General features: G+C 40.3%; 1 protein-coding gene across 4 annotated transcripts in view; it reads left to right on the top strand.

Moving 5' to 3' along the window:
• Positions 1-590: 590 nt before the first annotated feature.
• Positions 591-23388, top strand: part of SNX24 (sorting nexin 24) — a 77415-nt gene continuing 54617 nt past the window's right edge. For all 4 annotated transcript variants that reach the window (XM_052700625.1, XM_052700624.1, XM_052700623.1 and 1 more), the window contains exon 1: positions 591-739. In XM_052700625.1, coding sequence (XP_052556585.1) covers positions 680-739 — 60 coding nt within the window. In that variant the 5' untranslated portion in view covers positions 591-679. The remainder of the gene's footprint in view (positions 740-23388) is intronic.

The following is a 23388-nucleotide window of genomic DNA, read 5'->3' as shown; positions in this document are numbered from 1 at the left end:
TAATGATAAGTACTTACATTGTTTGGGATTAGCTTTTTTTCCTTCTTGTTCTTAGTAAACAGCATTTTATTTTGTACTGAATTCTTTGGGCCACAGGTCTTTACTTAGAGAAAAACACATTTAAATTTACCTGGCAGTAAAACATGGAGAAATGGAGATAAAAACAACTTTCTGTCATCCTGCTGTGCTTCCAGACGCTGTGAGCCCTGCAGGAACTGCACTGATGTCTGCAGATACGTCAGTGTGAGCCCTGCAGGTACGTGGTTCTGAACCCTACAGGTGCATGGCTCTGCACCCTAAAGCTACGCGGTTCTGAGTCCCACAGGTACTCGCTTGTGAGGGAGCAATGCATGGCCGCAGCCTCTCCTGCCCATCACTGGAATCTCCTGCGCTTCTCGATTTCCTCCGTTATATTTTGGACAGCGTTGTCATCCAGGCAACTGTTCTCAGCGCTGAGCCTCTTCTCCATTCCAAGCACCCTCTGACGCCGCGTCTAACCCCGTCAGACCCGACCGCCCGCCCCATCGCACCCCGGCCCGTCCCGTCCCGCCCCCCGGCCCCGCGCGGTGTCACGTGCGCGGAGTCACGTGCTGCCCGGAGATGGCCGCGGCGGCGGCGGCGTTCGTCGGGTGCCCGCGGGCCTGAGCGCGGCGGAGCGGCGTGCGGTCGCCGGGCGGCCATGGAGGTGTACATCCCCTCCTTTCGCTACGAGGAGAGCGAGCTGGAGCGGGGCTACACGGTGAGCCGCTACGCCCCGGGCCGGGCCCGCCCGCGCCCGCGAGGGGCTGCGACCCGGCCGACTGAGGCTGCGGTGGTCGCGCTGGGATGGGGCGGAGGGGGCACGTCCAGGCGGGGAGGCGAGGGAGGGAGCCGGGCTTCTCGGAGCCGGGCCGGCGGTCGTGCTGCCGCGGCCGAAGGCACCCGCTATGCCCGGGGAGCGGCCCCGTCCCGGCGGGTTCCAGCAGCGGCCCCCGCCTCGGAGCGTTCTGCAGAAAGCAGGCGGCGCCGGCTTCTTTCCTCACGTGCGTTCGTTCGGAATCGCGTCCCCCAGAGCGGCTCCGTGTAGGTGAATGGCGTGGAGCGCTTCCCTCCTGTCGCCCGATGTGTGCCGCTCCGCGTTGTCAGCACGAGCAGAACCGTGGCAGGCTGTGCGGGCTCTTACCGCTCTGCGCTCGGCTCCGTGACGCTGCCGACGTGGTGCAAAGCTGTACCTTGGGCGCAGCGCTTATCGATTAAATCAAAGCGGATGCGAGTAAGGGACGTCATTGCCCTTCCCTTGGCTGACGGTTGGGTCGTCTTTTTCTGCTGCAGAGCCTCCAGGCAAACCTGAGAACTTCGGCAGCATTTTGCCTGAGTGTGGCCAGCAGTCTGTGAGTACCACGGCTGGTGCTCCTCCTGCTTGGGCCTCCGTAGGGATCTGTGCTGACACTGAGCGAGTCCTGTGCCGAGAGCCAAGGAGGATGTGCAGTGCTGTGTGTGCATGAGCAGGAGTATGCATGAGCAGGAGATGTCTGGGCCTGCAGAACAGCTCAGCCTTGCAGACCATTCTGGATGCGTGCAGATGGAAGGGTGACCACAACCATACTTCTGCCTCTTTGTTAAATTTGAGTGCATGTGGTGACCTGCAGCGTGCTTTAGGAGTATGAGATCATCTGTAAAACATGGCTGAGTATTTAAAACAGGCAGAGTCAATGGGAATCCAGCACGTCCCTCATCCCTTAGGAAAAAAGGTTGAGGGAACTGGGCTTGTTTAGTTTGGAGAAGAGAACACTCTGGGGAGACCTCATTGTGGCCTTGCAGTAGTTGAAGGGAGCATATAAACAGGAGGGGGAATGGCTGTTTATGAGGGTGGATAGTGATAGGAAAAGGGGGAATGGGGAGGTTTAGGTGAGATATTAAGAGGAAGTCTTTCACGCAGAAGGTGGTGACGCACTGGAACAGGTTGCCCAAGGGGGCTGTGGAAGCCCCATCCCTGGAGGCATTCAAGGCCAGGCTGGATGTGGCTCTGGGCAGCCTGGCCTGGTGGTTGGTGACCCTGCACATGGCGGGGACTTGAAACTGGATGATTGTTGTGGTCTTTTTCAACCCAGGCCACTCTACGATTCTGTGATTCTGTCAAATAAATGTCCCTTGATTGGTTGAAATGACAGAGGGATGTGCAAGTTAGGCACACAAATCATTGCTTTTTTTTTGCTTTTTTCTTCTAGCAATATATATTTTTAATATTTGAGTTAGTATTTTTTGAATGTCTGCAGTCTGACTCCTGCTACCCAGAGGATCTGTTCTTTCATTTTACATGCATCAAGCTGTGTAAGCATCAAAGAAAATCAGAAATGAAACTATCCAGAAACGGTAGAAATAATTTTGAAAAAAAAAAAATTTTACAACATTGTTATTTTCTGGTCAGAAAACTGACTGAAGCTCGTGCAACTGAAACCTGCTTTTAGCTCAGTAGAGATGGATGATTATTCCTGTGTGATTACCTTACCTCTTCTATCACGTGATGAGTCAGAATTTCTACAAAACATCATATTGAAAAAAAATCATTCTGTAAACTGTTGGATCAGTTCTAGGGTTTACCTGAATATGAAACCATACTAAAATATGTAGGCAGAGTTCCTCTGTGTAAGGCATATTTGTGGCAGAGAAGATGGAAGTCAGTCCTGATAGTGACATGGTGTTTTACTATGAGGGCTGCCTCCTATTTTATGATGTCGGCGCATGATTTAAGAGGTGGATGGTGGTGATATGGCAGCAGAGGCTGAACCTTCTCACTAGTATTTCATTCCATGTTGTTGCCATGTGACAGATGGCAGCAGAGAAGCAGTGTGACAGAACTGGAAAAGCATATGAAGCAAATATGTGGAACTGAATTCCTCCATGCAGAAACAGTGGCACCCACTGACATTCCTTGACATGTGTTGAAGTTTACAGAGACCCCAAGCAGTGGATGTGAGCACAGCAAGGGGTGGGCAGTGTATTTCAGCAGTAGTGACAGTGATGTGAAAGACAAGCCACATTCCAGATGGCCACTTACAAGTGTCACGCCACAAAATGAAAAGCATCTTGATCATCTCATCCACTCAGATTGGCAGATTATAACCAGATAGCTGTGTATGGAGCTGAATATTAGGCTTCGGTGTGTTGGAAACTATGGTGAGTACTCTGGAATATTGCACAGTTTACACCAGGTGGCTTCCACGAATGCTTACAGAGGAACAGAGAGAGCACCATGTGCAAGTTTGTTAGGACCTTTTGAAGCAATGTGAGGCTGAAGGTGGCAGTTTCCTGGATTCCATCATTACCATTGACAAGACGTGGTGTCACCACTACAAGCCAGAGTCAAAATGGCAGCCCATGGAGTGGTGATATTGAATTCCCTATTGAAAGCAAAGTTCAAGATGCAGCCCTCAGGGCAAAGTGACATGCACTGTCTTTTGGGACAGGAAACGGATGAATCTTGTGAATTTCCTGGAACATGGAAAAACTATCAACTCAGACCACTACATTGTGATGCTAAGCTGAAGGCTTGAACTTCCAGAGTCATGCCAGGGAAGACAGACCTTTCTCTTGCAACATGGTAACATCAGGTGTCTACCTGTCTGAAGACTATGAAGCCTGGTGACAACCTTTTGCTGGATTGTCCTGCTACATGTGCTCTATAGTCTGGATTTGGTGCTATCTGACTTCTATCTGTTCAGCCAATGGGTGATGGATTGTGTGGGCAGCATTTTCATAGCACCAAAGCCATTATAGCAGCTGTGAAACAGTGGGTCATCTCCACTAGTGCAGATTATTATGAGCTCAATGTGGAGGCTCTTGTTCATCACTGGCAAAAATGCACTGCTGGTGGTGGTGACTGTGTTGAAGAAGAGTGTTCTGTAGCTGAGAATTTGCTCTATCAAACAGCGTTACTGTGCTCTTTGTTGTAGGTTCCTTGGAAATAAGTAAGAGGCATTACTTTTGGAGCTATTTATCTACATAAATAGCTTAAGTGTTATACCAAGACCTGAACTTCATGGCCGGTGCAAATGAGGACACCATAAATCCTCCTTCCAGCAAAACTGAGGTTGATGAGAGCTCTGTTCGAGGTAGGAAGATACTTCATAGGAAGAGAGATTTCCTTGAGAGGAAAAAAGTAACAGAACAATTATCTTTTGTTGAACAAAAATTTCACCTGGAGAGTTGGAACATGTAAATATGCCGGAAGTTCAGACCATGTGGCCCACAGTGGGGTTATTATTCAGAGCTGTGCTTAAAGAATGGGTTTTGCAGAGCATTGAAGTCTTTGTGATTAAGTAGACGTTTCGCCACTTCTGAGCTATTAGGTGTGATGAATTAGAAAAGTTGAGATAAGAAAGGGATGCTGTTACATACCTAATCTCCTTGAAATATAGCCTTTAAATGAAAGATGGTTGCTATCCTGGGGCTCTGTAGCATATCTGAGTGAATGGTGTTTTTTCTATTAAATGTAATAGATAATTAGATTTCAATTATTTTATGTCATTAAGCTTGCATATTTTACTCACCTTTAAAACAGTATGATAATGTTCACAGAAGGGCTGCTTAACACAGCTGGTCTTGGACAGCTGATAACTTGCTTCCTGGTGTGACTGAAATGCAGAATTATCAGAGGCAATGTGATCTAATGGTGCAAAAGCGCGATGGAAGTGGAGGCATGTGGATGGTTCTGCTGGGTTCCCTGCTAGCAGTGTGCCAGGAGGTCATAGAGGGCATCTTCTCTGCTCTGTGCTTATCAATGGGCCATTGCGGTGAATGAGGGCTTTAGAGATGTTACTGATCGTGCTGGTGGTGGCCTCCTGCATGCTGTGGGTGGCTCTGCAGGCTCATAGTGCTTTCCTGGCAATTCTGGCCTTCTGCTTTCTTATCTGTCAGAGCAGGATCTGTTTTCTCTCATACTCATCCTGCCACTGTCACACTGCCTGGAAAGGAGAGTGTTCATCCTTTGCTGTGAGGAAGCTTGATACCAACTTGCTTTTTTGCTTCCAGGTTGATTCAGAAAAAGAAGGGAGTACAAATAAAATGAAGCAAAAGTCTGCAATGCAACACTTGAGGTGGTGCTTGCTCAACAGAACAAATGAAGAGCTGGGTTGCTTTCTGTCGTTGTTTCAGGGCTCATGCCAGAATGCTCTTCTCTTGTACAGAACCGTGAAAGTTTTTTTTCCCCCCTCGAAAAATCTAGAGTAATCTTACACTTCTGCTCTTTTTTTTTTATTTTATTTTTTATTTTTGTGTGTACATAAAGAGGTGCAGCAGAGTAAGGAAAATGTCTGTTTTCCTTGTGGACAATTAGATTTCATTGTCAGTTTAAATTGATGACACTAGCTTCCAAACTATTGAGCCTGTGCTAATAAATGCAACAATTGTTCATAATTTGGCAGTGAATGACCTTTAAATGCAGACGCTTACTAAGGATATCCCTAGGGAACAATTTAACTTCGAAATGACACCCGTGTGTTCTTGTTATCATTTAAATATGCTCCCTCTGTCAATAACAGAATAATAAATACTAGTTAGATTTCTAATGTTGATTCAGATGCTAGGAAACTTACTGAATATATTACTGTACATTTGATGTATATTGACCAAAAAATTTTTACAGTGGTGTACTGCTGGTCAAGGTGACATACATTTAAACGTGTTCTGGAGCAGAGGTCGTACTTGACTGACACATGTGCTTACAGTGTTTTTAATTAACACTTTATTACTACTCCCAGAATCACTCCTGGTGTTGCAAATGTTGTGGAAGCAAGGTACAACCTATAAGACTGTAAAGTACCTTGGGTGTTTTTGAGAGTCTGTAAGCTTTATCTGCACTGAAACAGTGTTTTGATCACTAGAATCATAGAATTGTAGAAACATTGAATGTCCCTGGATCAGAATTATCATTCTGGTTTCAACCGCCCTGCTATGTGCAGGGTCACCAACTACCAGACCAGGCTGCCCATTTAAAGGATTTATAAAGATATAGACCTCAGTGATTCTTAGAGTAATTATTTTTAAATCTTAGCAGTCTTGGAATTCACAAATAGGAAGGAAGTCAGTGAAACTTTACTTATGCTGCAGCTTAGTGACCACATTGTGTTTCTTACTCAATAGGCTACTGAGGACAAAGTTTGGTCAGTCTTGATCCACCTTTGCTGAGCAGAACCACGGTTGTCGGGATCGGAAGGGACTCTTAAAGGTCATTAGTCCAACTCCCCTGCTCTGAACAGGGACATGTACAGCTCAGTGAGGAGCTCGGAGCCCTGTCCAGCCTGCCTTTAAGTGTCTTCAAGGAACAGTAAATCCACCAACTCTCAGGACCACCTTTTCCCATGTCTCACCACCCTTAGCGTAAAAAATTTCTTCCTTACATCCAACCTGTATCTCCTCTCTTTAAGTCTGAAATCAGGGTCTTCACCTGGCCACCATGACTGTTCAGACATCATCGAGAATGGCTTGGCGACTGCATCAGCCAATTCCTTCAGGACTCTGGGATGAGTTGCAGAAAAATCGCTTGAGGAGAGCTAAGGAAGCTGGCTGACCCAGGGGCCCGTTGTTGGGAGAGCTGTGCTGTCTGTTGGTGGAAGTGCTTCTGTTAAGTGCCCCTGTGAAGATGCAGCAATGCAGGATCTCCAGTGACAGCACTTTGGTCATTCTTACTGTCAGCAAACATCGTTCTGTGTTACGGTTTTACAAGAATTGAGTGAGGAAATCTATCAGCTTTTCATTTTCACTTCTTGTCAAGCTTTAGATTTCTGTGGTTTGAGGAAGACTAAAACTGCATTTTGTAGAGCCCTGTGAAAGAAGATTTTGATGACAAAGCAGAAGCGTTGTCATTTACTTTGAAGGTGCAATTTTATTTTTTAGTGGGAAATGAAAGGATAAGTGTATGAAGTCTTTTAACAAGCTGTTTATCCTTGGATTTTCTGATGACAAATATCCTACCTGCAGGATACTCTTTCCTGGAACAGTCTGTTTTAGTCTTATTATTTCTACCTAAATACAGTGCTATAAGCAATTCACATTATGTAAACTAATACATGTTGTATGTTATTCTGTTTTAAATGAAGACCTTGGAGCGTGAAAAAGATGCTTGCATACTTCCAGGATTTGAAATAAGCTGGGACAGAAATGGGGGCAGAACACTGTCCGTATTCAGGTCTCTCCTCTATCTCTGCACAGCTGGCAGAGGGGAGCCTCCTTCCATCCTTAGCAGTCTCACCTCCAAAACGTGCAGGAAACCCATTGAAGTGCTTTACAGAATCACAGGGTTGGAAGGGATCATGAATCTCCAACCCCCCTGCCACATGCAGGACCACCAACCTCCACATTTAATACTGGACCAGGCTGCCCAGGGCCCCATCCAACCTGGCCTTGAACATCTCCAGGGACGGGGCATCTACAACCCCTCTGGGCAGCTGTTCCAGCACCTCACCACTCTCTCTGTAAAGAACTTCCCCTTGACATCCAACCTAAATCTCCCCTTCCTCAACTTAAAACCATTTCCCAGCTCAGGTGGAGGAGCTGTTTTGAAGGACAACATAAAGGAAGAATAAAATTTCATGAAAAATCTCTGACTAACACTTCGCTGAATGTTTACGGAAGCCAAACTGTGGATGTGAGCACAGTGAGGGAGGTTGGTACTGTTAAGCCGGGGTGACAGCAAAAATCTGCTGGTACGGATTTTTACAGGCATGGCATGCAGGCTCTTGTTCATTGCTGGTGAAAATGTATAGCTCATGATAGTGACTGTATTGAAAAATGTTTTGTAGCTGAGAATTTGCTCTATCAGGTACTGTTGTTTTGCTCCTGGTTGTCATTTCCATGGAAATAAATAGACAGCAGTGCTTCTGCAGTGACCTGCCTGAATGCAGGCAGAGAGAATTCATTCTTTACTCAATGTGTGCCAGGCAAGCCAAAAGGTTGGGCAACCTGGTGGATCTGTGTTGGTGAATCACAGTTGATCGTGACCTCTAGGTGCAGTTGTTAGATCGCTTGCATGGTATGAAAATTCCTGCTTGAGAGGGAGTAGCCATGCTGGCGGTAGCTGTGTGCCAATGAGGTGTTGTGAAAAATAGTGCCTGCCCTTAACTGTAGCTTTAGCGTTTGACTGCTTTGACTTGTGTATTGGAAACAGCGTAGAGTTAGGATGGTCTTTATTCCCACCAGTGCGACCTGAAAACTGTGAGATAAGGATTACTGATCTCTGTTATTTTATGTATTTTTTATCTTGCCCAGTAATTGATTCGCTTTTTAAAAATTGATTCTGCTTTTTGAACTGGAGCAGAGGGTGCTCATGTGCTGCAGTATCTCCAAATTGGAAAATAGTGAAATCTAAAGCTTTCCTATCACCTCCTGTGTAAGGACAAAGAAAGTCTTGATTGTGTGGTGAAATAATCAATTCATCAAAAGCAAGTTTATATTGATTACATGGAACTGCTGTTATGGAAAAGTGACCATGTGCACTTCAGCTAAGTACCTCTTCCACAAGCCTCCTCTTTTTGTGGGGGGTTTAGATTGCCTTCTTGTTACTCAGTAATAAGCCCTTTCCAGAAAGAGGACTACTTGGTCTCACATCTGCTTTGCAGTCAAGTTGTGATGATAATTTCAGTCTAACTTTATTGTCCGTTAGAGATATGGAAACAGAAAGGCATGTCTTCATTTTAGTCATAAATTAAAGCATTAATAGATTTGTATTAATGTCAGAGAATGTTTTAACAATATTTGCTTTGTTTGAGAGCTGTGAAGAAATGGATATTCAGGGAAACCAGCATCAAACAGATTTGGAGTTGAATGCTATGTAACTGTAAAACAGATTTGGAGCTCGGAACTGTGACATTATAGACTCACAAAATGTAATAGCCTGTTGCCTTTCTATATTTTACAAATTTGAAGAAAAAATGTATTCTGCAACAACATAGGCTACATGAAATTCCCAAACCTTCCATTTCTAAACATGTATCAGAGAACATTTAAACGTTAAATTTTAATTGAAGTTAAGTTCTGCCTGTAAAATACCAAGACCTAGCTTCTGATTTTATGTCATAGCATGGGAGCCTGGAAGGGCAGTACTGACTCAAAGCATCTGTTTTTGTATAGAACTGAAAATATCAGAAGCTGTTCGTTTTGTGGAGCACATAAAAGGTGGTTGGTAGTGGTTCATTCTTTTTGCCATTTCATGTGAGTGTTTTAAGAAGTCCTGTTCTACACAGGCTACAAGGCTCAAGTACTCTCTGAAGTAGGGCTGAATATACCATATTTTGTCTTCTGTATCTCCCCTGTACATCACAATGTGGTTTTCTGGTATTTTCAGTTCTGCCTTCCCTTGGCAAAGAGTTCTTTCTTCTGTGTTTTTGCTAAACTTTTTTCAAATCAGTTGATAAAAGGGAAAGAACATTTTTTAGATGTTTTAAGAAAGAACTTGGTGAGAACTTGCCAGGAGTGTTAAGAGAAGACAGTTACAGTCCTCTGTATATAAGTATACAAGACAATCTTTATGTTGGCCTGAATTAGAGAGAAAGTAGGAGAGCATATTTGAAGTTCACCACTTTTAGTCCAGAGGTCTTTTAGTATTTTCTTTTTTAGCACATAATTGCTACTGTATGGAAGGAAAATGTAAGTGGAATGCATTAACAGGAATCAGAAACAGTTCTAGGAAGCATGTTGTCTCTACAGGCATTTTAGTATTCACATTTGAATTTTTAATTTACTTTTAGATGCTAATTTCAGCTTTAGAAAACTCTAAACAGTTTTAAGACTGAAAAAAAGAAAAAGGATTACTACTGGTTGGTAATTTGAAAATCTGAAATATGTCTCATTTTCGCCTCATCCATGGGAAAAAGAAGGCATTTTTCTCTGAAAATGGAATGTTCTGTGAAGTAGGAAAAGGTGACTGTAATTTAGTTGTTTTAGTGTTGAGCACCTCTGCTTATTCTTTTGTTGTTCTTTTTTTTTTTTATTAATGTGGATATAATCATGAATGTCATTATTCTTTAAATCCAGTAGTCAAGATAATACTGCTTGTGCTGAACTTCCTTGGCTACCTAGGTGTTTGAATAACACATTTTGTGGATTCCACAGAAAATGCAGTTACTTCAGTCTGGAAATAGATTTGGTGCCTGGGAAGGAACCAGCAACATGCTACACGCTCGCAACTAGTGCATGCTACTTGCCAACTAAATTGTCAAAAATGGCTGATTTGAAAGGGAATGAAAACTTGCTTAAGGTAATCACAGATACAACTGTTATCTGTTAAAGGCTAAGAACTTAATACCCTGTTTCTCAAATGAGATTTTACTATAACGAGATAGCTGTATCACACTCCTAAGTGAAAAGCTCATGAACTTGCATGGTTGCTTCCAACCTCTACTCTGCTAACAAGCTCCCAAAGTTGTTGTTGCTTATAAAAGTGGAAAATGAACCTGATAAAAATGTTTAATCTGCAGGGCTGCGTTTTATTTATCATATCAGAAAAGAGCAATGTTTTGTTGCATCATGGTCAAAATAGAAGCGACCTTGCTTGTTCATGAGTGCTCAAAGCTTACAGATAAGAGGCAAAATAATAGAGTACAATAGAAAGAGTGTAGTGTAATTATTTGTGGCTTGTCAAGTGAAGCCCTCTCAGCCCCAAGTGATTCAAATCTGGGAACTCTGCACAATTCTGTACACTAACCATAGCCAGCATCAGAGAAATCTCACCCACCTTCTCCGACAGTGCTGAAATTGCATCAGTTTGTCATGCACTGAGCATGCCAGCTTCACGCAATATCATTTGCTTGCAAATGGGCCTGGCCCCGATGCCCTGAGACACATTCTTTGGTATCTGACTCTTGGCCTGTGATTTGTCATGTCTCTAGTGCTATCGGCACAAAGTAATTTTAATAGATTCTGATGGTTTGCTTGTGGAAGGTAAAGAATGCAGTACAGATTGTGTCAGGTAGCTCTCTGTGGCATGTAACATGGCTGAGCTCTCATGATGGTGATAGCCAGAGTATGGAGAAATGGGAACCCTATTTTCAATAGTATTTAACACCCCTCTTCTCAGTACTCCGCTGGGGAAGAACTCCGTTGCTAATTCAGCAGAGGCAAGAATTTAGCAACTTAAGAGAGTAACATTATTTGTGCTTAAGAGCTGTTAGTGGATGGAAAGTGAGGACAAAAAATCTGTGGCTTTGTTCCTTCATGCAGGGGCAGAGGGAAGGCAGTACTTAGGTATAAAAATTTTCTGTGATTTCTGGGGAGTAAACTGTTTTCATTCCATTTTTATTTCCACAGTGTTTAACCAAATATTAATTATTTGGAGATTTAGTAATCTCTAAACAACATCACTGCATTTCTTAGGAGTTATGATCTTCAACACTGTGTACAAAAAAATAAAAAAAAGTGGTTGTACAGTTTGTTCTAAAATGTATCTGATGTGAAATTGGATAAATATGATTTAGAATATAGATTTCAGAAGAATTTATCCGTAGATCCTAATTAGCTATTTGTGACTTGTTGGATAATTAAACTTTTGTTTAGAGTAGTTTTGTTTCATTATGAAATAAACGTGTGACTTTTTTTACTCTTCTTATGACACCACTGAGATGAGATTATTTTGCCATTGACAACTCTGATCTTTGCATCATTTTTTTTTCAGCTGACTTCCTAAATTGATTACTACTTCTGAGTTGGAGCCTGCAGCATAGCTCACCAGAATTCTGCTGACACCAATCGATTAACGTGAAGGTGTTAATGTTAGTGATTTCATCTGAGAAACATTCAAAACCATGTCAGTAATCTGTTCTAAAAAACTGCCGGATCCTTGAATCTTGTTATTTTGAACATGTTAGTTTGGGTTAACAAGAATTTCTCTGAAGAGCAGAAAAAAAGAGTGTGTTACTGAGTCCTGTGGGAAGGGCAAATTTTAATCAGTTGTTGTACATTAGTATGGCATACATGCACATGCTTTAATATTTAACAAACTGTTTTAAAAAAATGTTCTTATTAATATTCATGACATCTCTGAGGAATTTATAAAAATGCTTGAGCACAATCCGTTTTTTTTGTTTGTTTGTTTTACCTAGGGAATTCCTGACAGCAGTGTAACTCTGAGCACCCCGCCAGCAAATTTGTGCAGGTCTGCCATTTCCTTCCCCCTTCAGCTTCAACAGTTTTTAGCAGTTTTGTTTAGCTAAGCACAATGTTCCAATGAGCCTGCATTTTTTCCCTTTCTGTTCTAAATATACTCAGAAAAATACTATTGTGTTACACAGTTTCTTAGGGATGTTCTGGGCTACAGCCAGAGCCCACTGTTCATACTGTACACAGAAAGAAGGAAGAGTTCTTTTCCAGCGTGAGTTATACCAACTTTTGAAAATGTTTTGCTTTTATTTCATGGAGTTTTGTTATGGTATGATTTTTTTTTTTTTTTTAAAGCACAGTGCTAGCTGTTTTGTTATACGCGCATCATTAAAACAGCTCTTGAGAGTTCATCCAAAGTAGCTCTGTTCTTCTCCCTTTGAAAGCGTTAGAGGTTCTCATAGTGGCAGCGTTGCTGAAATAGTCATGATCTGCTCCATCTCTGTCTCTCCAGGCAGGAAAAGAAATGTCTTTGGTTTGCTGAAGGTCTTCCTGTGGGATAGCCATTCTTTCTGTTCTTAAGTAGCATTACGTTTTGAGGCAGACTTGTTACATCAGATGTTTTATCCTTTTTTGAACACCACTAATACTATTCAGTAAAGCGTTTTTGTTCTTTAGTACATCTTCTTTAGCACTTCAGACTTAAAAATGGTTAACAGTGAAGAATGGGACCGAGTGTATTTGTGTCTAACTGTGTACATACGTAGAGTATGGCAGATACAGACCATTGGGGGAAAACTTACCAATCTTTAAGCTAATCAAGAAACTACAACAATTTGTTGGTACACTCCTACTTCATAGCACCTCTTCTTGTATATAATTTTCACCATAAAGTGGAAATTATCCTCTTTAAGTGCTCAGATTGCCAAGTGGCCAACCTAGGAGGAGGTAGGGGAGTTGGTGACTTGCCTGTGAAGCACAAAGCAGAGTGAGGACAGGCATGGCAGGAAGGCAGGAAGCTCTGGTTGTCCAACACTTGTATAGTCCTTTGCCCTCTCTTGTTAAAAAAAAGGGTACTGTCATGTTTCTGTAAGATGGGAAAACCATGCAGGATCCTTTCCTAGAGTTAATACCTGAAAGAATGGGTGTGTTCCACTTCAGTCCTGTCTCATCCGAAGAGGCATGGAGGTGAACTATACAAGTTTGGAAATTATGAGACTTCAGGTTTCCTAATGACAGAACTTAAAGATCAAAGTACAAACAGTGTGTGCCACTTGCTACCAAGAATTTTCAGGAGTTGATCAGAGAGTTGTATTTTTGAGAGTAAAAGAGTACTTCAGGGGGAATTGAGACAGCGACTGTTGTTGCTGCGTTGCATATGTTTATCTGCAGAAGTTACTGAAGGTATGATCTAATCTTGCATTTGCTTAATGCATTTATCAGTTACCTCTTTTTGACTTCATGGATGTGCTATTCCTTGCCAATGCTAGCTTTGGTGCTTAAAGGTTTGTGCTGTCTGATTTGAGTGATGGTTCTTACATGTTCCCTACTAGCGCAGACCTTGTCTCTGACCTCATGCAGGAGGCACTATGTCATGGTTTTTCATGAGATTCTTGTCTGCTTCACCCTGTATGCCTTTTGTTGAGCACTGGTATGCTTCACTGAACCTTGGACCATGTATTTTGCCATACCTCAGAGGTGTAGGACAAGGCAATAAAGCAGCACTTTGGGATCTGCCGTTCCAGTTCCCTTTTGCTGTTTGCAGTCAGGCACATCCAGGTAGCTTAGCTTCACAGTATTCTCAGTGTCAGTAATTTACTTGTTGTTGATTTTTAGATGTAGCTTTTCCTCCTTAACAGCAAGGAAATGATCAAAGAATCTTCTGCAATTCCTACAGGGCTAGTATTTTAAAATAGAAGAGCCGGTGGAAATATTGGATGTACAGCAGTATGATGATGTGCCTCTGGTCTAAACACTAAATAAGCACTTGTCTTTCACTGCTATCCTTGGCATTGGCAGAGTGTTTGACGCTGACCAAATTAGAAGTGCTCAGAATCACTGTTATTAGCAAGAATGGTGACTAAGAAAAAAGATCTATCTTCACTGTATCTCATGCAGGCAATTTCTGTGTTTCTTGGGAAAACAGTGAGATTATTTTAGGCAGAATGATAAGCAGACAGAAAAGGTCAGTGTTTATTCAGTCATCAGGTGCAAAATTTGTATGATGGAAGCCCCTTTTTACCACCTGCATTAAAACAGTTCTTAGTTCTAGCTTGTAGACATTGAAACACAATTCCATTTACAAATCTCCAACAGATTTACGAAAGAGATTGGGAAGTGATTGATCAATTTATCAGGACAGACAAGGGAGTAACTAGGTAGCTTGTGTACTGGCTGATATCCTTCGACTGTCAGCTGTTTGAAGGCCTCAGTGCTGGATCACCTGTGCACTTAACTAAAACAGTATTAAATTTTTATCTTGAAAACAACTTCAGCACAGACTTATTTGGAGAGATCTGACAAGACAGATTTAATTTTGATTACTGTTACATATGCAGGTCATCAAGAGTGGTTTTTACCCCAGAGTTCAGTATGTGCCAACTGCATAGCTGTTTCTGGAGAGATACTTCTTTGGACATTCAAATCTGCAGAGCAGACGATTTACCACGAGGTTGTGCTTTGAGAAGGAGTTATGTAGAAATCCCCCAGTTTGCCAAATAGGTTCTCACATCCCTGCAGTCACAGTGTGGGTTTGCACTGCCACACAGAGATCAGGTTTTGGAAGTAGAAGCAGGTAAAAGGCCATCATTTGATCAGAGCAGCTTACTGATGAAGTAATATGTCTGGTACTGTAGCTGGCTGGGCAGTTGCACATGGGCAACATAATTTCTTGAATTTTCTGACTTTAGAGTGTGTAACTTTTAAGCTCAGTGTGCTTTGGCTGTATTTTTATTGCCTAATAATGGCTAACTTCATATTTTTACAGGATGTATTGTGGTGCTCTGTGCACTTCAGTGAAAATAGTATCAAAGTTCAGTGTATAGTTTTGGAAAAAAAAGTCAAGTTACAGGCTTCTTAAATATTTTATAGCATGTCAGTGTTGTTTTTTTTTTTTCCTTTCTTTTATTCTCCTTTGTGTAGTGTTGTAAATATTTAAATATAGGTCCCAAAAATAAAATCTCTTTAAAATGTGGAGCTTCTAGTGAAGACTCTAGGGATTTAGCGTGCTAAATTAGCACTGGTTGAATGCATTCTAAAAACATCTTTTGGTTGCAATTGTTCACTTCAACAACTTTGATGAATGGTCAGAAATGAAAAATCATGTTTTGTAGACCAGACTGTGACCACTAGAAGTTCAGAGGTCTTCATTTTGCCTCTGGGTCCCAGCTAGTCCTGAGCTTCTGGGAGTGGTAATGTTCATACTGGGAGCTCACAGAAAACAAGTCTTGGGCAATGCTGGATTGATGTGGAAATTTGCAGCAACTACAGAATATTCCCCTTACTTTGCAGGAATTTTGGAACAGTGACTTTTGTTTGTTACTTCAGCTTTCTCAGCAGAGGTTTCCTTTAGTAGTGGAAATAAGCATTGCTTCTGTTACTTCAAGACCTGCTCCAAAAGTAATGCCTCTTATTTTATTATCTCTGGCCACGATGTCAGAGGCAGATGTTGTATCCTGTTGGTATGGCAGGAGGGGCTGAGCCTTCCCACCAGTATTCCATTACATGTTATGCTGTGTGACAGCTGTCTGCAGAGGGGCGCTCTGACAAAAGGGTGTCTGACCTGGAAGAGCCTAGAAAGCAAGAGGCTGGATCTGAATTCCCCCATATGGAAACTGTGCACCCACTGACATTCAGAAATGCTCGAACATTTATGGAGACCAAACAGTGGCATAAATGCTCTGAGAATTCATACTTGGTTCAAGCTTTACTGTTTCCACATCGCTTTTGAGCCAAGTTGAGTGCTGAATTTCTGTGTGTATATGTCTGTAATATGTAATTTATTTAATTAAAAAAAGTGAACATTCAATACTTGATATAAAAAGCCTATTTTTCTTTATTAATCTGTGAGCATACTCATATTGCTGCTAAGATCTTGAACTGTTTCTCCTACGACTTTAATCGTTAAATGAATAAAGAGTGTATTAGATAACATGTGTCTTGCAGAATCCATTATCGGTCACCTGGGTTATTAGTTGTGTGTTAAAGCAGGTAATGTTTAGACAAATAGTTAGATACTTCTACGACTTCCTCTATTATGTATAGTATAAGTAGTAGTGAACTTAATCTAATTTATGGGGACTTCTTGTAGCAATTGGTATTAATGTTAATTGGGGAAGCACAATAAAAATGTATTTTTCATTTAAAGACAGTAGACTAAAGGTTGTTTCTCCTAGGTATTTTTAAGATTTTTTGCAGGGGAAGTTTAAACTCGTAATAATAACTTCTCAGCCAAAGATGGAGGTATATGCTAAGTGTTCTTTACAAGTCCTTTTCTTGATTATTTCCTCATTTATATTAAAAAGAATAATTTAATTTTAAAAATTCCATCAAATACACTGGTGGATTTTTGCTTCTAAATTATTAGCCTCAATAATTCTGTGACTTGAATAAGGTAATTATACTCCTAGCTGAGTTTCATCCGTATAAACTCAGGTGGATTTGTTTCTGGAAGGGGTGGTTTTCTGTCGGGTTTATCTTTGCTCAGATGCCTCGCTGACCGGTAGGGGTCACTCTGTGCATTGAATTTAGGAGGTATGTAAAGTCACTTTAATTACATTATTTTTAATTGCATGTGCTAGCATATTTAAATCCTAGAAGAGAATTGTGCTTATTATTTGTTACATTATTCTACTGTGTTTGAGTTGGGAGTGTCTGTGCCAAGCTTAAATAGTACTTAACGATTTAAGGGAAAACTGCAAAGCATTCAGCAAGGAATGTGTAACCTAATGCAGTCTCAGTTGACTTCGTAAGAGTCAAACTTCATAGCTTGAAGAAAACGTGAGTGGTTAGGAAGTGGCTCTGGTTATATCTGCTATGTTTCTGTGCCCTAAAATACTGAAAAGACACTGGAAAATCTGATGAGACAGATCTGTGGACTACATGAATGCTTCAGTAATGTTTTCTTCCACTTCCCTCGAAATTAAAACTTTAAGGCCACTTTTAACAACTCCAGTGGAAAAATATCAAGCATGTGTTGTTTTTTGCTGAAGTGTGTATTTATTAAAGTAAATAAGTGCTTGTGAGTATTCTGCCCAAGTCTGTTGGTTAATCATGCAACATCAGTGTGGTCAATTCAAGTCACTGTGTAAAATCCATTTCCAGCTTTTCTGTATTGGCTATATTAAGGAAAGTCTCTTTTCTTCCCATAAAATCTATAGCTAAGGATTTGAAATACTTTAGTTTAAGATGAGTATAAGATAGAATGAAAGGACATAAACATCTTGATGTATTCACAAATATGATTTATCAAATTTTGAATGAAATTGAAACTCTTTGTTGCTTGTACTACTTTAATTACTGGAATTTCTTAATGAGGGATACATTGCACATAATTAAATGGAAGAAACTGCTCTTTTAATTTTCATATCTTTTACCTGACCTCCTCTTCTAAACAAAGAGCAGAGTTTTCTGTACCTGCATTGTTCTGTGCTACAGTTGTGTTTGTTGAAGCTCACATACATATCCTGCGGAACCTTAACTCAGAATATGTTTTAGCAACTAAGCATCTTCCACTGAAGTGACCTTTGGAAAAATCACTGTTTTCCAGCAAAGTCGCCCTCTTCTGATGCCCTATCTCAGATCTGAGAGTTCAGGTTTGGGTAAGTCACAGTGCCCTGATTGCTGCAGAAGAGCCTGAAGAGCCACATGGAGTTGGTTAAAACTGAGATGAAGAGTAAGAGCATATTTTGAAGTTTTCTCTGTAATAACAGTCCTTACACTCAGAGCCTGCCTGTGAGGAGCAAACTGATTAATTTCTTTAATTCTGGTATGACAACAGATTGGAGCAGAAAGAGGTAGCAGGCTATTAGGTAATAGTGTTGCATGCTTTTCTGTACCTGCTGAGATTTGCTTAATTTGATTGATGAGTACCATCTAAAAACTTGTGCGGATCACTTCTATGCACATTCCACTCTGACAAGAGAATGAAAGATCTGCACATGCATGATCTCTTTCTATTATTTGACTGAGATTTATATTCTATTGGTAGTTTGGGCATTATAACGAAGAATATTTTTGCTTCTTTTCCTTCTCTTTACTGGGCATTGTATAGCTTTGAGAAGGGGAATAAACAGTTGGCAAAAGAGAACAACACTGTTTACACTGTATTTTTGTTTTGCTAAGTTGATATTTGGGTTGATTAGGTATTCTAAAAAATGATAACATACAGGCACAAATGCCTGTATGTCTTCAAGTGACTGATAAATGAAAGAAATGTCTTCAAGTGACTGATAAATACTTGATGGGAATTGAATAAAAAATTTAATCATTCTGACGAGGGGTGATAACATTTTGTTACAACTGTTAATTGAACTAATAAAATTACTTCTGTGAACGAATTCCTTAGAGTAGCATGAGATTACTTGCTTTTGTTCTCTGCATCTCCAGTGAAATAATCATAGCTTATAAGAAAAGCAGCTTTCCCTCTGCCTCTAAGTCTACTAGTTGGTCTGGTCACTTAAGCCTGACATTTTGATGCTTTTATTTCTTGAGATCTTTGAAACAGGCCTCCTGTGAGATTACCTAAATTGTCAAAAATTAAGAAAACTGAATATGTGAATATTTCCGCCTCTCCAGTAGATGAATATGTGGCAAAATTCTGCTGGCTTCATCTTAATGATAGGTTGGTGACGTGCTAGGAATTGAGATGATTAGTTTCAGTTAGCTAATTCTAGTAGTTACATTTGTACATACTGATCAACATGACCTACATGTGATTTATTCTGGTGGTTGATGATAATTGAGTAGTGATAATTGGAAGAATATTGTATGTTCTTTTAAAAGGCAGTGTTTGGTTAGAACAAATGGCTGTTTCATTGCTTGGTGATTGATTGTATTATTTCTTGTAACTGCAGTTCTTTTAAAAAACTACTTATTCCACGGTAGTTTGAATAAGGCTTTCCATGGGTTCGAGGTTTTGATGCGAAATAGCTGGGTGACAAAATGTCAGCATCGTGAATGACGCTTTCAGACAGCGAGGTGGACCTCGGCAGTGGGGAATTAATTTTGCATCTTCATCCACGGAGGAGACCTGTACCCAACTCTCTCTGAAATATATGAAGAGTGTATTTTTTTAACTGTGTTGACAGGAGCACCAAATTTGTGTGTCCAGACAAAGAGAGCAGGTTCCAGGATCCTGCAAGTATAAAATATTTTATCACTGTATTGAGCACAACAGTGTTGTGGTGGATTTAAATGGGTGTTCCTCTTTATCTACTGATTTTCTATACATATAAGCCTTGGTTATATTTAGGTGTTCTTCTTCAGTCATAGATGTAGTGATTGTACCTTTTTTAAACTGATTTGACTTTCAAATGCATGTGTACACTCATCTATCTTAACCTTAAAAATTAAAAAAAAAAGGCAAAAAAGAAAAACCCACCATAAGGAGTTCCATGCCCAGTCTGTTGGTAATGTAACTGAGAGCTGATGACATCGAAACTGCCTAGACAGGGAGGGCAGGTTACTGCTTGTGCACTGAATTTTGTGCACTAAACAAGTCAGTAATTTTACCAAGGAGCAGAGTAAGAAGGTTGAAAGTGAAACTGGGAACAAAAGTAAGATGGAACTACACTGCAGAATTTCTTGTAGACCCTCATGAGTTGTGTGCTTTCAGTGCAAAGATGGAACCCTTCTCAGAGCGTTTTCCTAAGTGGCATGTTGTGCAGTTATGTGATGCAGGCTGTTATGTGTCATGTTAGGCTTTGGGGTTCAAGACAACAGAGGGAACTGTAAATTACTGTGTATAAGTAGCATGGAGGTGTTTGAGATCACATGCACGTGTTTTTCAGGATTCCTTTTTAAAATGTTAGGTTCTCAGTTTATTATCAGCCTTTTAAAGACAACAGCCTATGGCACTAAAGTCTGTATTTTTCCACTAACAAAGAAGGGTACCTCTGATGCATAATGAATGCAAGTACTTCTTTTTCTTTTGACTTTGACTTTAACTCCATTGAGTTAAACAAGGAAAACAAAATCATGGCTTCAGCTTAGTGTGCCTTTCTGGAAAGAAGTGATGATACTGCTACAGGCATGCTTTGAGCAATGGCTTGGGCATTTACCCAGCTCATATATCCCTGTCATAAAGAGTCAGTTTCTCGTCTTTTGAAGTCAGACGTAGTGATGTGGGCTTTCTGTGAATCACTCACAGGGAAGAAAAAGTATTCTGTCTCCTCTAAAACAGAAACATACCCGTGATGGATGTTTTCCTGTAATGAAATAAAGGAATATTAAAGTAATGTCCTAAATGTGAGCAAATAATTTGGGTTAATGCATGATGGAGTTAGGAGCTGGCAATTGCCTTAGAAAAATAAAAGCTGAATCTAAAAGAGATTAAGTTGTAGCTATCACATCTGAAAGTTAACATACGTTATCTTAAGACTGGAATAGTAAAGTGTGTTTATTGTAATTCTCTTTCAAATTCTGCTTGTCCTCGTGGATTCATATGTTAACAGCCTGTCATACAGTCTCCGTTTCCAGGCCTCTTAACTCCTTCTCTATTACAGTACAACTACATGGCTGCTTGGTTTTCCTGAGAAAACTTGCTACAATCCTGAAAAAATTGGGAATAAATACAAAGTAGTATATCCTTGATTTTCAGGTGGTTCAAAATAAGTTCACTGATTAAGCAGGAATGTTTCTTGTGCTTTGGATAGTTACTTTGCACTAGAATTAAAAGTCAGATTTGTGTTTAAATGTTGCGTTAATTTAGAAGTAAGTTCACTTTGGTAAGAGTGCTTGGGCTGATGTTTTTTTCATAACTGGTTATGAATTGCTGCCATCATCGGTATAAGCAATCGAGGCTTTGTGCCCACATATTTATGCGTATCAGATAACTGAGATGAAGAGAATTTCCTGTTTTCTGTATAAGCACAACATACAAGAGCCAGACTTGGAAAGCACAAAATGTAATTTGTCTGTGACTTCTTGTCTAAAGATATTCTTCCTGATACTGTAGAGTTCTGAAGAATAAAAGTTTATGCAGTAATGTTTTGGCAGAAATGTAAAAAACTTCTTTGTTTTCTTTGTTTATTTTTGCAATGACTTTTTAAAAAGCTTTTTAAATATAGATAAAATAATTCTTAAATATACATGAAATATCTGTATACCGTCAGTAGTCTCTAACTTTGTGAAGATTACGGAGGATTTGCTGTTCAGAAATTCAGCATCACAAACGTTGAATACATTTTATTTTTTTTTATCATTCATTTCCCCTTAGATCTGTACATATTAAATATGTATGGTTTTGTGTATGTGCAAATAAATGCTGACACTGGCCGTAATATCTGAGATGACAGTTATTGCTAGACGTATGCTGAGCTAGATGTGTAAAAATGTTGAAGATATTTTCGAAAACCACTTGATAACATTCCATATTTCGTTTCATTTTTGAGTCATTGTAACTATCAGCTTGTAGTCAGAAATTTTCAGTTACAGGCAATAAGCACCCATTGAAATTCTTCCTGAGTTTCCGTGAGGTTAATTCACCTTCTGAGAGGAGAAAAAACTAAAAGGGAAAAAGATGTTTTGCCAGGGTTAATAAAATAAAAACAGTCTTGCATTTGCTGCTCTGAAGAGCTGCAGTGCTGCGGTTTTTTGTGTGTACATCATTCCCCCCTGCTCCTTTGGAGGTGAAATTGGGAAGTTTCATTAGAGTGGGAAAAGTAGTTGCTCTCTACCTCAAAGTTGATTAAAACTTAGCCAGGTGGCCTTTAAAATTTCAGTTTACTCCAAGATGTTCTCTGTTCTCAAAGCAAAATTATTCTAGGTTCTTTGCAGTACTTATGTTACAAGAGCACCAAGAAGAGAACATGCTTACCATTAATCTTTTTTTGTCTGAGAGAGGTTTGAGTGATTCAGTGAAACAGAAAACAGCAAGACTCTTGCCATCTTCCTCCTTTGTTGTTTATATGTGGTAAATAGGATTGTCCAAGTTGTTTCTGCTAAGGAAAATCATGAGATGCACCCTGTTTGTTTAAGTTATTCAGTTCCATTTCTCTGATACTCTTAAGGCATGTATTTCTTTAGTAGTGTGGGACGTTGACTTAGTCATCCTTTGGTCTCATTCTGCTTGTTCAAAGTCAAGGGAAAGGAGCGCCTCTGAGAGCTGAATCTTTCTTTCCTCTTGAAACAGAAGTAATTTTGAGTGTGTGAGGAGGCCGATAGCTTTGCTATCTGTTTTCAATTATAAGTAGTTAAATAAGTGTATGGATTAACTTAGGCTGAGCAACAGTTATCAATCATGAAGAATGACTCATGGACCATCTTTTTGTCCCTTAGGTTTTTCTTGTTTGAAACAAAGACTTATTTGTTTCCATCCACTCTAAGATATGAAATGAAGAGCATGTTCTTCTGAGTTCTTCTCATTTATCAGCCTAAACCTAGGATTTTGTGATTTAAAGTTCTTCAGTTATTATGCTGGCATTTATTTTACACTGTTGCAGTTCACTTTGTCCTGACTGCTTTGAGTCTTTCATCTATACAGCTAATATAGATTCTGTGAGGACTGTCTGTACAGTTACGTCCTTACAGATTACTCTGTGCAAAATAAGTTTATGGTGATAGGGAGATTCTATTCAAGGTGGATGAAAAGAAGGGAATAAAAATAAGAAAATGGATATTTTATCTGTAGGGCACTGTAGGACAGCGTGTGTGGAGAGCTGCTGTCCAAGAGCTCTTCAGCATTTAAATCAATATAGATTGAAAGACTCTCATGCAAGTTGATGTAATAACCTCTGAAATACTAATGATCAGTTATCCCTTCCATTGGGAAACTGTACCAGTCCCAAGCACAAAAATGGTCATTTAAAATGTCTTTACTAAGCAGCACAGTATTCTGCAGAAGTAAATCTTGAGCAGATCTGGCTCACTAAATGGTAATTCCATCTTTTTTTAAAAGGTCAGCTCAATTAAATTTTGGCAAGATTGAGTCTTCAGTGTCTCTTAGCGTATTCATCGGGACACATTGGCTGGTAGCTTGCAAGTGTTCATGAGCAAATCAGGTTAATAATACATTGGTACCAGTACAAATAGATTGTCCTCATCACTGCATAGACAAAACACTCATGAGAACTGTGAGATTCTTTAAGTACTAGTGGCATGATA

Source organism: Tympanuchus pallidicinctus, unplaced genomic scaffold (assembly GCF_026119805.1).
Source record: "Tympanuchus pallidicinctus isolate F22 unplaced genomic scaffold, pur_lepc_1.0 scaffold4, whole genome shotgun sequence".
Classification (NCBI taxonomy): Eukaryota; Metazoa; Chordata; class Aves; order Galliformes; family Phasianidae; genus Tympanuchus; species Tympanuchus pallidicinctus.
Note: the sequence above shows the minus strand (reverse complement) of the source record. Positions and strands in the feature narration are given on the sequence as shown.